Source organism: Leptinotarsa decemlineata, unplaced genomic scaffold (assembly GCF_025532065.1).
Source record: "Leptinotarsa decemlineata unplaced genomic scaffold, Ldec_3_MD MMD2_tig00026340_RagTag_RagTag, whole genome shotgun sequence".
Lineage (NCBI taxonomy): Eukaryota > Metazoa > Arthropoda > Insecta > Coleoptera > Chrysomelidae > Leptinotarsa > Leptinotarsa decemlineata.
Window position 1 is genome coordinate 8,339,713 of NW_027412694.1, and position 15,151 is coordinate 8,354,863.

A 15,151-nucleotide genomic window follows, 5' to 3' on the forward strand; every position below is an offset into this window, starting at 1 on the left:
ATCACTAATAAGCAATAGGCAATATGCATTCAGTCCGTGTGGTATTGTTGGCTGCATACCCGAAAGGCCAGTATTGGCAAAAAAACTACGTTCGACGTGGATCCGGATTATTCCACTGGAAGGACTATAAAAACACTATCTACCCTTTTTTTGTAATATCGTTTATATTATGCCAAATAAAACTCACGTTTGCAGTGGGAAATAAGTCATTGCCATTGACTCTTTTCCAATTATTACATTTCGAAACAGCCAAAGTTATTTTTAATGTCTTTGGGAGTAATCCAGAAGTTTCTATGGTATGCCTGCATTTATATAGGTAGCTTTCAATTAGTTGGTAGAGGAGAATGTAATTTTATTTTCGAAAAGTATTTCTGGATACTAACATTTATATAGTTATAGATCTGTCAAACTCTTTACTCTCGTTAGTATCATATCTGATAAACACCTTTGACCACTCGAATAAATTAGCTAAGTTGACCGGATCCACATCTGTTCCATTTGGTCCTACAACGATGAAAAACCCTGAGATAACGGGATCTTCAGTATCTGGCGCCCCACATTGGGCGCCAGATAAATTCTCGTACTCTCGTTGGTATCCGGACAGGATTCACATCTGTTTCATTAACGAGATCCTTAGCAAAGTGCTTGAAAATATAATAGTCGGCTGACGAAAGATTTGAACTTCGACGATCATTTCGCTCAATTTTCGGAAGGTACCTAATTTGTGAAACGTGCGGACGGACGTTGCCATAGAGAAGGATCGGACCTTTTCCATTGACCAGTGCCGGCTGATGCTGACACAATTTTCTGTACATTCAGTCACAATAGGAATCTGCTTTGATAGTTTGGTCCGGTTGCAGAAAGTTACACCATTCGCTGACCACCTTACAGTAACCATGGGTTTTTTTGGTAAGTTTTTGCCTTTGGGAAGTGCCTGGGTCGCTCATAGGTGTCCATTGTTCTGAACGCCTCTTGTTGTATATAATCCACTTTTCATCACGCGTGACGATCCGATCCAAAAAATCTAATAGGCATCTATAATTTAACATGGTACAATTCCACTTTCACTTTCAGATAAACATCAAGGATTCGGATGGGCTGTTTGGATGCAGTTAGATTACTTTACAGGAACTTGGACCTGATATGTAGATCAAATCAAAGTTCCGCATCACTATGACAAGACTTTCTACAACGAAAGGGCACACAGCACCTCGAAGGTTCCGTTAATGACTTTCCCTTCGACTCGATACGGTTACACACACCTAAAAATGGAGAACTCTTATGTGTTCCTCTCACCCCGGCAGGAGTATTTTAACGCCTCCCGGTGCAAGAAAAGTTCATACGGGTATGACAGAGTACAAGAATGCTATGTTTGAAGGTGATTGACAATGTTTCGTGATGAATTTCACTAGTTCGGACTTCCATTGTCTACTATATAAAATGATTTGAAATCCCTGAAACAAGTAAAAAAGAGTAATTAAAAAAGAATAGTTTTCACTCTTTATTACTCTTTTTTACTTTATTACTTTTTTACTCTTTATTATTTTCTTTTTTCATTTCTTTAATTTTTATTTATTCAATTATTATATTTTTACTTGTAGGTTATTTCACTATCATTTTATTTCAGGTTTATCGTTGCTTAATATAATTGTTATTTTCAACTATTCTTTTTTAATTACTCTTTTTTACTTGTTTCAGGGATTTCAAATCATTTTATATAGTAGACAATGGAAGTCCGAACTAGTGAAATTCACAAGAATGCTATGTTGAATTTGGGGCAGACAAATCTGCAACTGCCTCAGAAGAGGATGCTGTGAGAAACACGACTGAATGGAAACAGAGTGAACTAGTCTGTAGTCATGTAGATGAGACCATCTTGCATCATTTTGATGACAAATAGTCCTATAACCTTCACGAAACTTAAAAGAGGTGAACTCACTGGAGAAGGAATGAATCGAATTGATATCTAGAACTCATCACATTCTAATGTCAAAAAAGCTCATTCCTACTCGGAGAAAACTAAGACGATGAGAATCTTGGAAGAACTCAATAATTTGAAATTTCTTAACATATTTTTTTTTATTGAGCTACCACATGATAATGTTTCAAAATATACATATACGTGCTGAGAAAGATAATATGCTGAATATTGGAAAATTAAAATTTGGAAACTCTAACGTGAAATGAATTTGACATAAACAATCATCCCTTACAACCCAACTGTAACACTCCTTCCGACCCACGTTTCCTGATGATGAAAACATATTTAAAAAAGATAAGTGAAATAATAACGTTTCATATCCGTACCTTATACAGGGCTATTCAAATTCTTTTCTGTACATGAGGATCTCGTAAACGATAAGAGATAGAGTGTCGGTTAAATTGTGGCAAAGTTGCGTATTTTACAGACCTATTCAATGATGTGAAAAAATCGAATATAGCTCTTTTGGTTCTGGAGATACACAGGAAAAACAAAAAAATCCCAAATTATTTTTTTGCCTATATTTTCTTTATTCGCAGACAAATTGAAAATTTGTCCACATTTTGCTCTCAGAATATGTCCATGAATCTTTTATATAGGGTGTCATCTGACTTGGGCCACCCCCATCTTTGAATTTTTAAATACAGACCTGTATTTTTTGTTGTAGTCTTTGGATCGTAGACGTTCAATTCATACTGAGAAATTGAATGTTATTTTATATTTCCGGATGTTTCCTTAATATTTGATTATAATTGGGTGAATTGCGGCCCTGGGAATTGGTTAACTGATTTAAATAAAAACACAATGGCAACTTTCACGTCTCCCTATGTACCGTAAGATATTTTTGAGTAGGTAGGTACCTATTCATATTTCTCCATTTTTAGAGCGTTTTCTACAGTTAACTTCAAATAAGAAAACCTTTTATGATTATCTGAAACATATCTTCAAGAGAAATATATTATATGATGAGCAAAAAAGGATATGACGTCCCAACGAACGCTATAATTGTAATGAAAATTGAAATGAATCAATTTATATAAACAAAAAAATTAATGCCGCAATAAATGTTCGAATTATTTGTCTCGAAATGTCCTTTCATTTCGAGACAAATATTGGGCCTATAAGATGGCCTGCAAGATCACCAGATCTTACTATTTTGGACTACTTTCTATGGGGAACATTGAAAAATAGGATTTACGCTGGCAGAGATAGAAAATGTGAAAGACTCGAAATTGAGGATTTTGAACGATTTCGCAACAATGCAACAATATTGTATGAGAAACTGAGTTCAAAAATGTCTCGAAATGAAAGGACTCCAATTCGAACATTTATAGCGCCATTAATTTTTTTCTGTATATAAATTACTTCATTTCAATTTTCATTACAATTATAGTGTTCGTTTCGGGTGTTGTTATTGCCACTTTTTCTTCTGCTTATTGAAACACATATAATATATTTTTGATCTGGATATGTTTCAGATAATCATAAAAGATTTTCTTATTCGAAGTTCATTGTAGAAAACGTTCTCAGCAATGGAAGAAATATGAATAGGTACTTAAAAATAAAAAAAAAATCTCAAAAAACTCTACGGTATATAGGAAGACGTGATTTTCAATATGTCTGCGAATAAAGAAGATATAGGCAAAAACATAATTTGGAATTTGTTAGTTTTTCCTGTATATCTCCAGAACCAAAAGAGCTATATAAGATTTTTCACATCATTGAATAGGTCTTTAAAATACGCAACTTTGACATAATTTAACCGACACTCTATCTCTTATCGTTTACGAGATCCCCATGTATGGAAACGAATTTGAATAGCCCTGTATAATGGTATTGTTATTTTTTTTGACCAACTTCAAACGGAAAGATGTATTTTAAACGTTGTACACTTATCAAGAATTGATGATAATACAATAATTTTATAAGTTTATCTCATTATCCTGATCAGGATCGCTAGGATTAAATAATTTTCTGACACTGTTTCTGTATGAGAGCAAGTGAGACAACCACAATGTCTGTGCTTGCATTTATATTTCATAATTAAAAAACAAATGGGCTTGAAATAGCAAGCCAAACTGAAAAGTGGAACATAAATAGTAGTTTGAAAAACTAAAAACAAGCTTCAATAGCATTACAAACTGAAAAATAAAAAATAATTTGAACCTCTCAACATCGATAATAAGTCTCATGACTTTATCTTTATGTAACTAATGACTTTCAATAAGTCTGAAATCAGAATAAATCTATTAACAAAAAAATTATGGGGTGCCAATCTGGCAAACAGCTCTCAACCAAGTATTTATAACAATGGATATCTAGCACCCCACGCCTTTTTACAACAAAATACATTTTTTGTTGTATATTGTTGTCTATTGTTGTATATTGTTGTCTATTGTTGTATATTAAAAGTCATTACTTACATCAAGCCATAGGACCAAGCCATTGATGTTGAACAAAATCTTAAATTACTTTCGAATTATTATTTATTTTTCAGTTTGTGTTTTGTGTTGCTATGAAAGCGTGCTTTTTTCAGTTTTTTAAACCATTATTTTTTTTTCTACGAATTCAAATTGAATCGAAGCACTTCCGAAACAGACCGAAAAATCAACGGGCATATCACAATGATACTATTAATAACTTTAAGATGAAAGAAAGTAAGGAAGAAATTTTATTGACCTCAAATTACAATTTCTGTTACATTCGAAAATATCTGCAATAACAAAATTTGCTTAGGTACGTCATACTGAAAGTATAAAGAATACACATAGAGTACATAAAAAAATCTCACAATAGTTATGACTCACAATATAAATACACATAATATATATACACATACCCACACATACAGAAACATTTTGGTACATATATTAGGTCCACTGACAATTGAATACCTTATCAATCTTATAGAAGCCTTGGTTGACAAGTGAATTTTTTACTTTGAACGTCAATTCTTTGATATGAAGGTTTTTCCACTCACTAGGCAAAGTGTTATATATTTTTATGGGAAGAAATTCCGTTTGTTTGGCTGTGTTTTGATAATGCATCTTCGGTAGCCTGATGATATCTTTGTGTTTTGTATCATAATTGTGAATTCTGGAGCCACTATTATATTTATTTTTATTTTTATGCACAAACAATACTGCTTCTAGTATATACATGGAAGGTAATGTAAGTATGACCCATTTTATGAAGACTGGTTTAGCATGGGTTCTGGAATCAACTTTTTCTAAATCTCTCATTATCTTTTTTTGGATAATGAATACTTCACTTACATGTGAGGAAGCACCCCATATCAGTATTCCATAGTTTATGTGGCAATGAGCCATGCCAAAATATGCAGTTTTCAGCACGTCGTTCGAAACTAAACTCCTTAGTCCTCTCAATGCGTAGCGACATCTTGAAAGCTTTTTACATAATGATGTCGTATGTCCATTCCAATTTAATTGGTTGTCAAGGTGGAATCCCATAGACACACCTCTTTGTAACCGTCAGACATTTGGGATCTATTTGCATTGGTTATTTCCTAAGTCTTATTTGCGTTCAAGCATAGAACAAGTATGTTTCGCATTTTGCCAGTGTTTCACATGACAACTGATCTAGTTTCCCCACTTGTTGGTTACTTATGACAAAAGTTGCATCATCGGCATATAAAAAAACATCTGCTGTATCAATATATGTAGGAAGATCATTTATGTATATAATAAATAGAAGGGGACCAAGTACGAATCCCTGAGGTACTCCGTGCTTGACAATTTCGGTATCAGATTTTACTGTAGCTTTGAAGCTACAGTAATCTAGGACGACGATTTGAGGCCCCTGGTGGAGACTGATCCATCACAAACGGTGCGTGGGATGGCGATCGTTAGCTCCTATGCGGTTTTTGATGGCTCAAAACTGATTGGAAAAGTCAATAAGCTTCAAAAGTGGATGCTACATGATTTAAAAGGTGGACAAAATATATTACATTTCGAAATATGTTCTTCTTTGCGTTTGCGCAACCAAAACGATTTTTTTAATCGGATCGTCACGTGTGATAAGAAATGGATCCTCTACGACAACAGGAGACGTTCAGGATAGTGGTTGGAGACTGATGAGCTATCCAGGCACCTTTAAAAGGCGGAAACCAACAAAAAAAAACATGGTTACTGTATGGTGTAGGTGAGAAAATCGACAGAATTTACCGAAAATTGCGTCACCAGCAGCCAGTACTGGTCAACAGAAGAGGTCCGATCTTACTCCACGGCAACGCCCATTCGCAGGTTTTATTTAATCACCGTCCGAAAATTAAACGAATTGAGCATCGAAGTTCTACCTCATCCACCATACTCTATAAAACTCTCGCGAACCGACTACCATCTCCTCAAGCACTTCGATAACTTCCTCACCGGTGGAACCTTCACCAATTAGGAACAGACAAAAATGGCGTTCATCGTCTTCATCGAATCCCGGGCACATAATTTTCACTCCTGAAGGAATTGACCTACTTGTTATTTTGACAAAAGTGTTGCTTCAACTACAGGTTCAAACGACGCTTATTTCGATTGAATTGAATGAGTATTCACTGATTTATTACAGTTTAAAGCATACTCCTAACAACGAACAAAACTATTAAAACAACTTATAACTATCTCTATGAATCTGTGGACTTTTAACTGAACGGTTTAATTTAGCTTACCCTGTTTCTTTGGGTCAAATTTAGTAATTGGAGTTTGACCCCGTTCCCTTCCAAGATGGCCTTAGCTACAAAATGGCGGATAACATATTTTTCCATAACTACCTAAATATGGGTAATAAATGAAAGGGTTTGACTAGTAGAATAGTGGTAAATTTTGGAAAAGATGCAAATTCAAGATGGCTTCGTCTACAAAATGGCGGATTACATATTACATTGTAATAATGCGGCACTGAATGAACTAAACCGGTAAGAAGAATTGAGTATCAAAATCAGAAACTAAAAACTTGAAAATGAAATAGGTAAAAATATTTTATGTTAAACAGTTTTATTTAAAAAAAAAGATAAAAATGATGTAGAAAATGTACTGAAAACTAAAAAATAATTCGGAAAGTCTTAGATAGCAGTCATCACACTACCCTACTCGGCAATATATGGTATTTTTTGTAAATGTAAATACTACCCCCAACGATTTTATTATTTTTTATCTGATCAATACCGTAGATTGCTGAGGAGAGTGGTGAGACGACTGCTACCTAGGATCTTCTGAATTATTTTTTAACTTTTAGTACAATATCTACATCATTCTTATCTTTCTCTTCAATAAAACCCTTAAACATAAAAAAATACTTATTGTATTTAACAGTTAAGAACAGATGTAACAATAATGTAGTACTAATTGAGAACAGTTCCCCTTTTTTATACCGATATCAAATGAATGAGAAGCATTGAGATGGTTTTAAAATTTCTTTCTCATGTTCAATAACTTACTTGGGTATCTGTCAAACTTGGAGAATCCAAATCTGCAATGACGTCAACTATTTTGGGATTCGCTTTCAAAATAGACTTGGATGGTACTTTTTGTGCCATTTGCGGGATCAATCCCATTTCCAAACTCTCCACTGCGGATCCAATCTCAAAAATGGAGTTTTGTGGGGATTCCCCAGCTAACAACCTTCGCATTGCCAAGGCGGAATAATCAACAGTAACAGGCTTTTCCGTAGCCACTTTCTTCGATTTTTTCATTTTGTAGTTCCTTAACTCTTCTAGTGGGTAATCGTTCATTGATAGGTGTCTGGGAAAACGGGAGGACTGAACTGGATCACGATGAATTTTACAAACTTTCATAGCGTGCAAATAAAATATCATATCTTTCGAGTCGAAGTTTGTGACGATAGTTTCAATGAGAGAGTCAATGTTAGTATGCATTGATACACATGCTTTACCATCTCGACACTTATATCCCTCCCTGTTCCTGGAGTAGGGATCGAAACAGTAATACATATTCCTCTGCTTCCATACCGCAAGATAACATTTTCCTATTTGTAGTAGGGCGTTAGTACATTTCTCCGAAAACTCTTCGAGGCAACACTTCAGCTGACAACAACAAGCTCGATATAACAAGTCTGCCAATACATTTCCGTATATGTATATTTCGACGATATAAGGTCCCAATGTGAATATGGCAGGCAGATTATCCAGCTGAAGGTCTACTATCGATTCACATTCCAGGCACTCCAAATACAGTTTGTTTCCAAGTATCATGATTTTGTCAACAGTAGTTTTATGCCAGGCACTAGGTGGCGTTATCCTGGAATATACCTGTCGAAGAAAGTATATTTTGAAATTAAAGTTGTTTCATTGTCTTTGTTAACAAAAAAATTGAAAAGGAAAGTCAATGTCGAAGCTTTATCGAAGAAAAATTATCACTTCAAATTGATCATAAAATGTGAATATTGGAAACTGAATCAAATGTTGATAAAAAGAATGACTATATTCAAAAAATTTCATATTTCAATGAAGAATGTATATGTATAGAGTACACAACAAAATAAAAGGTTTTCGGAGGAATATATTTGAAAAAAAATCAGATTGCACATTCCAAATTGTAGTTCAATGATTTTATATTTGGGAATCATGAAAATTGAAGACAAATCCTTCGTCTTGGTAAACATTTACTATTGAAATTTTTATAAAAAATCTGTTGAGAAAACAGGCGTCATTGAAAATATAGAGTTGGCAGAAGCTTTTTTTAAATCTGAATGGAAGACCATCAACTTTATTATAAACTTCAGTGAAATGGAAGAAACAAAAATTGATTCCTATAACTCAGATGGAAACCAGATACCAACACTGAAATTTGGCAAATTCTAAATCATCCCCCCTTGCGACTACTGAGGAAATGAGAAGGAAACATTAAAAATGATTGTAGAGACCACATAACTCATCAACGTAAATTACAACTTTTGCATATGTTCCTGAAGGATTTTCAGATAGTGTATCGCCATAAAAAAATCTGTATGAGATTCTTGATAGTGTTGAATGATTTTTTTATATTAGTACGGTGAAATACAATTCCGATTTTTCAAAATTATTTTGGCGAGAGAAAATAAAAAGAAGTCATTGCGTTCGTGAAGGTGTATATTAGGGTCAGTACTGTTTCTCATTTACTCAAGATCTAATTGGAAACCTCAGTTTGGAATGTAATTACTACCTGCCAATTATGCAAATGATATATTTCAACAAATCAACTTTGAGTTTCAAAAATCGTCATTTATATTCATTAATAAGAGGCCGAATAAATCAACAATTTCCAAATTATTAGTGTTGAGACAACAATAAAAATTGAAAGTTTGGATAATGTTGAAATTTCAGCTTATAGATGAAACTCTTAGTCTTTTGAAATAGATATTGTGTCACAACCATTAGTATCTCACCGGTTTTTTCTTTCTATACAACTAAGTATATTGAAGGTCCGGAATGAAATTAAATTGCAATATGTAGCCATAAACTCAGTGTTTTATTGGATATTTTGTTGAAAATATGTTTGCAACAACATGCAGGTTTGCTTTTATTGTTGAAATACAACAATCTCTGAGATATATTTGTCCTCAATCCTCTTCTGATTACTTGAAAAACATATTTGAATCGCAATGCTCCAAACGATTTGCACTTTTATCACATCGAAGACATTCAAAGTGCACCCCAAAACATACTTGTGATCGAGGAAATTTTTTAGCTTTTATTTGGGAAGGTATGAATGATAATTCGGCAATTCATTAATTCTTCTGGAAAAAATCCACCATTCAAAAGATGGATAATGATTATTGTTTAACTTTTTCCATTATGTATGTTCGAATATGTCGATACCGACAGTACATGACAAATTATCCATAGACAAAAGACTCTATGTTAGGAATTTTACTTGGCGGTACAGTACGCGACAACTAAGATGAGATTTTGATGCGCATTTAAAACCAAATTGTACCCGCCCCACTTTCCCTATCGCACCACTTGAACATGTCACCATTTTTCCAAATGGATCACCCTATATTGTTTCACATTATCAGATGCTTCATGATGAGCAGATTTCAAAAAATTATAAAACATATGGTCAAGAGCTTATGGTTCGGGAGCTAAAAATCATTTGTGTTGAAAACGAGCCACCCTGAATGAACTTCTGTACGATCTGTTACCTAGGTTTCTTAGGTGTTTTTGTGAAGTATACTTCAAAAAAGTCTTATTTTGCCTAGTTAAGTTTGAATTCGATTTGTCTTCATTTTATATTTGTCTCATTCTACAATACCAGGTAAAGTTACAATTGGTGTTTCTGTTTTCGTGAATTCTTGAGAAACAACGGTTTATATGCTTCGAGAACGAATTGAGTTAGTGAGTTTGTACTACCAGAATGTAAATAGTGCTAGAACCGCTGTCCGTATTTTCAATGATAATCATCCAGAACGAAATGTGCGACACAAATACGTTTCGGAATTATTGAAAAAATTTATGGAAACTGGATCTGTTGACAATAAACTTCAGGAGTTGTCAACGATGAAGCTATTTGTACTGCAGTTTTAGGGCACGTTGGAAAGTCTTACTAAATGGATCAACTTGCATCAGAATTGTCGATATTGGAGTGATACGAATTCTTATTTATACCATCACGTTCCTACCCAAGGACCTCAAGAACTGAATGTTTAGGCAGGTGAGCATCTGCTAATGCGAAACAATATAAGGTGATCAATTCAAAAAAATTGGAGACATTCTCTGGTGGTGCGGAAGTAACATCAAATGTCAATATGTCAAAATGCGTCCCCCTGTATACTATTGTTGACGTGTTTTTTATTTTTCCTGAAAATCATTGTACCAAAAGTTATTGAGGGTGGGTAGTTTTAAATAGAATACACTGTATATAGATATACTGCTGTAGTCTTTCTCATTTCTGAACAGACTATAAAATGAACTAGTAGTCCCAAAACTTTAAAAAAATTCGAAACCTCTGTTATCATAACAGTTACAGGAAAAACTACTATGATGAATTTTAGGCACCACTAAGGTTCATGTGTCATTATGTGGTGACACCATATATTTTTTCTTACGGAACGCCCACATAAAATAATAAAATACAATGCGAGAATAATGTAACATTGAAAACAAAACAAATTGGTACTTCGTAAATATTGAATTCTCAAAGCTCTCATGTCCCTATTTTCAACCAAAACATTCCTATTATTCTCTGTTCTCCTCCAACGAAACCCCATTTTTCGATGAATTCTTCGTAGTGACGTCTCGGATGCGGAAATATCCAAATCCTCTTCAATCCTCTGCTGTAATTTTTCGACACTCACTCGACAATTTTCTGTCTTATGAAAATCATGAATTATACGGCGAATATCAATTATTTAATAAAGACGTAAGTTAGTACCAGGTGACTTTCTCTCACGTTTTTCTATTGAAAAACTTATTTGGCCGTTATTTTTCAATGACCGCTGAGTTTTTTGTACAATTCTATCCACTGTGCTAATGGGAACTGTAACACAGTATTCTACTTTAGAGTTAACTGAACTTACGTTATTGAAGTTGAGTAATTGAATAAGAAACTTTAAATCAAAAATGTAAGAAAGCATATCACTTGAAAACTAAGTATCCGATATTCATTATTACAAAAATTATCAAACTATTATAGATTAAAGAATATTATATGAGAACAGCACCATAAGATATTGAAATTACAGATTTCCTCATCAATTTTCACAAATTATTCAATTGTGATTGACACTTTTTTTAAAATTTTGTTTATCTAATGATCTATGTCTATCTTATAGTTATTTAATAAAAATAAAAGAAACAAAGAATGGTTACCCTAAACTCAATAAATATTATATGAATTTATTCACCTGTTGCTTGTGATGTTTTACTTTCCACACTAACAAAGTGTCCAATTCACCCTTTCTACTTTTGAAGTAATTATACACATTTAATCAATAATAAATGTTTATTGAATGTGTTTTTTCTCATACATTTCAAAGTTAACGCCTGACTCAACACTATTTACTTCTGTCTGTTGCGCTACTGACAATGCGAAATATGAGTTAAGTGGGCGGAATCTTTTAACACAGAACGATTTTACGTTTCTACGCTGACTCATTTTTGTTGGCGTTGACTATACCAACTTCAAACTTCATGCTTTGAAGATGTAGGCTTTTTCAAACACTCTTTGAGAATGTTGCTCAATTCTCGGTTCTCAATTCTCTAGCGCAGTTCGAAGGTTTCTGTAGAGAGCTTTGACAAACTGAGCTCAATGAACTTCGCAAACCGAACCAGATGACGTTCGAAGGGCCGTTGTGGGTTTAAAGAACTCTATTGCTCCAGGTCCGGCTGGACTGAATCTTTATTGATGTGAAAAAATATCGAGCAACCACCACGATGTAGTCAGAGTTTTCAGCTTTTGGCTGAACGGGGAACAGCAGGGAACAGGGAATGGTTTTGTCGAGGGGTGTACGATTCTAATCTCCAGAAACGAAGATTTGTCGATAGTGGACCGAGTAGTCGAACAGATAAATGATCAGAGAGTGTCAAATGAAGGAGTCACTGAATGTAAAGAGAACCTGCTCATTGATAGATGTGTGACGCAAGACTCGCGTCACACATCGCGTCACACAGTATAAGCGTAACATTTCTGAAGCCTGTATCGATTACTGCAAAGCATTTGATACAACATCGTAAAAACTAATTTTGTATTTGCAATAGCCCTTAAAAATTGTGATATGTCTTGTACAACTGATACCACTCTAGTGGACTCGCTTCACCATAACTTCTGGTCAGACTAGAGTCCGAATACAGCGAGTCACTTTCAGAGAGTCAGTTTTGAGAAGATTCCCCAAGTCCATTTTCATTATTCGGTGCACTCAGGAATATTCAACACTGTACACCCCCGGGCCACAGTGCCATAGTTAGACACAAGCTCTAACATTTGTTTTTTATGGATGAATTTAAATATTGTATGCTTATGGAGAAAGTGACCTTCATCGGTCCTCAAGGGTTGTGCAAGGGAACACATGATCTTCATGATCTTTAGCTCGCAGAGAAAAGAGCTGGCGAATATACTCATTCGGGATGAAACAATACCAGCCACAAAAGTTAACCTGAGTGAAGAACTCTCTCTTTGGCAAGTATCAGCAATTTGTGCTGATCTTAGTCTCCATTTGTTGTTGAATTATCTGTGGATATTTTTGAAATATGTTAAAATTGTATTACTATCTCCTAAAAGATATGATTCTGAAATGGATACATTGTAAATAAGAAACAATAGAGATAACTTTTAAGCACTTGGATAGTGCATGAAACCATGACGATTACAAATGGATCCCACAAGATAATCCAATTGATAGTATCAAAAGTTTCACAGAGATGTAATGATAGGAGTCTACATTTTATATTTTGCCTAATTTGTAAAAATTTCAATGAAAGTTGATGAGATCTACTTTTCCGGTGAATATTAGTTTTGTGTCTCCTGTTATTCTTGTTATCAGCGAAGGGATTAAAAATAAGGAAGAAAAGAGAATTGAAACTGTCTATGATTTTAACCACTTTTATTTGTAACTAACGTTATTGCAGTTTCGTCCTATAAGGACATTTTCAAACTTACACATTGAACTAACAATGATTGATTACATTAGCCTTTATATAATGCCACTGTAAGTAATAATAGAGGTTCATAGCTTGTGAATTTTCAAAGATTCCAAATAATTGAGTTTGCAACCCTTCCTTGCATAGTGCAAAACTTTACATTCTGGAACTTGTGGTTGCATGCCAAGGAATGGTTTGAAAACGTCGAATCATTTTTACCTAATCTGAAGGACCTTTCATGTTCAGCATACCGTTTTTGGAAATTTGGAACATAAACACCATTACACTTAAACTTATAAACTTCGGATTTCTTCAATTTTATCGTTGGCATTAAAAAGGAAATTAGATAACCTGACATGTGGCCTGAATGCCACTTCCACATTGTGTTTTCTGAAGACACCCGCAATTACCTTTGTTCTTTCACTCAAATATGTTAAGAGTTACTCATTGCTTGATTTCTGATTGTTTGATCTAGGGATATATTAATCTGTAGGGTAATTTACGGCTTTGTTTTCTGACTAACTTTTGGATTGTATCTACGTTGAAACCATTATTATGGCCTATCTGTGTAATTATATCAATTTCCCTAGCTAGATTCTTGCAGACAAAGGCAGTGAGAATGCTCTGTGCAGCATTGGATTGTAGGCTGCTAATTTATGACTTTCTGGATGGCAAGAATCATTTGGGATGGTAATGTTTGTGTAGCTAGGTTTTCTGAAAACATTGAATTCAAATTTCGTTCTGATTGTGTGTAATGGTCAGGTCTAAGAAATATATCTGCTTCTTTCTCTATCTCTGCTTCGAGTGTGAACTGAATGTTGCTATTGAGATTATTCATAAATGTCATAAATTGGTTCAGCTGTCGTGTAGTACCTCTGAAACAGGTGAGAATATCGACTACGTATCTATACCAAAAATGAATATGTTTTTACCCAGGTCGGAATTTACTATAGTGGTCAAAGTAAAGTGGACAAAGGGGTGAGCCCCTCATTTCAAATACATATATCAAATCAAGTCAAAGTAGACCATATCACTTCCTTTGAAATTTCAACAGCTTTCGATGTGTGCCAAAATCAGAGTTACCTATATTTCAACAACAAATTTTATAAACAGGATTCAGGGTTACCAATGGGCTCACCCCTTACCACTTTCAGCAGACTTATTCATGAAAAGCTTGGAGACCACTATAGTAAATTCCGACCTGGGTAAAAAACATATTCATTTTTGGTACAGATATGTAGACGATATTCTCGCCTGTTTCAGAGGTACCACATGACAGCTGAACCAATTTATGACATTCATGAATAATCTTAATGGCAATATCCAGTTCACACTCGATATAGAGAGACAGTAAAATTTATTAGACTTGACCATTACACACAATCAGAATAATTTTGTGTTCGATGTTTTCAGAAAACCTAGCAATACAGATATTACCATCTCAAGTGATTATTTCCATCCAGACAGTCATAAATTAGCAGCCTATAATTCAATGTTGCACAGAGCATTCTCACTGTCTTTGTATGCTAACAATCTAGCTAGGGAAATTGACATAATTACACAGATAGGCAATAATAATGGTTTCA

At 34.3% G+C, this 15,151-nt stretch overlaps 1 protein-coding gene across 2 annotated transcripts in view; it reads right to left on the bottom strand.

The window, feature by feature from the left end:
• Positions 1 to 15,151, bottom strand: part of LOC111512305 (uncharacterized) — a 105,215-nt gene that overhangs the window by 38,321 nt on the left and 51,743 nt on the right. For both annotated transcript variants that reach the window (XM_074183588.1, XM_074183587.1), the window contains exon 9: positions 7,428 to 8,258. In XM_074183588.1, the coding sequence (XP_074039689.1) occupies positions 7,428 to 8,258 (831 nt within the window). The remainder of the gene's footprint in view (positions 1 to 7,427; positions 8,259 to 15,151) is intronic.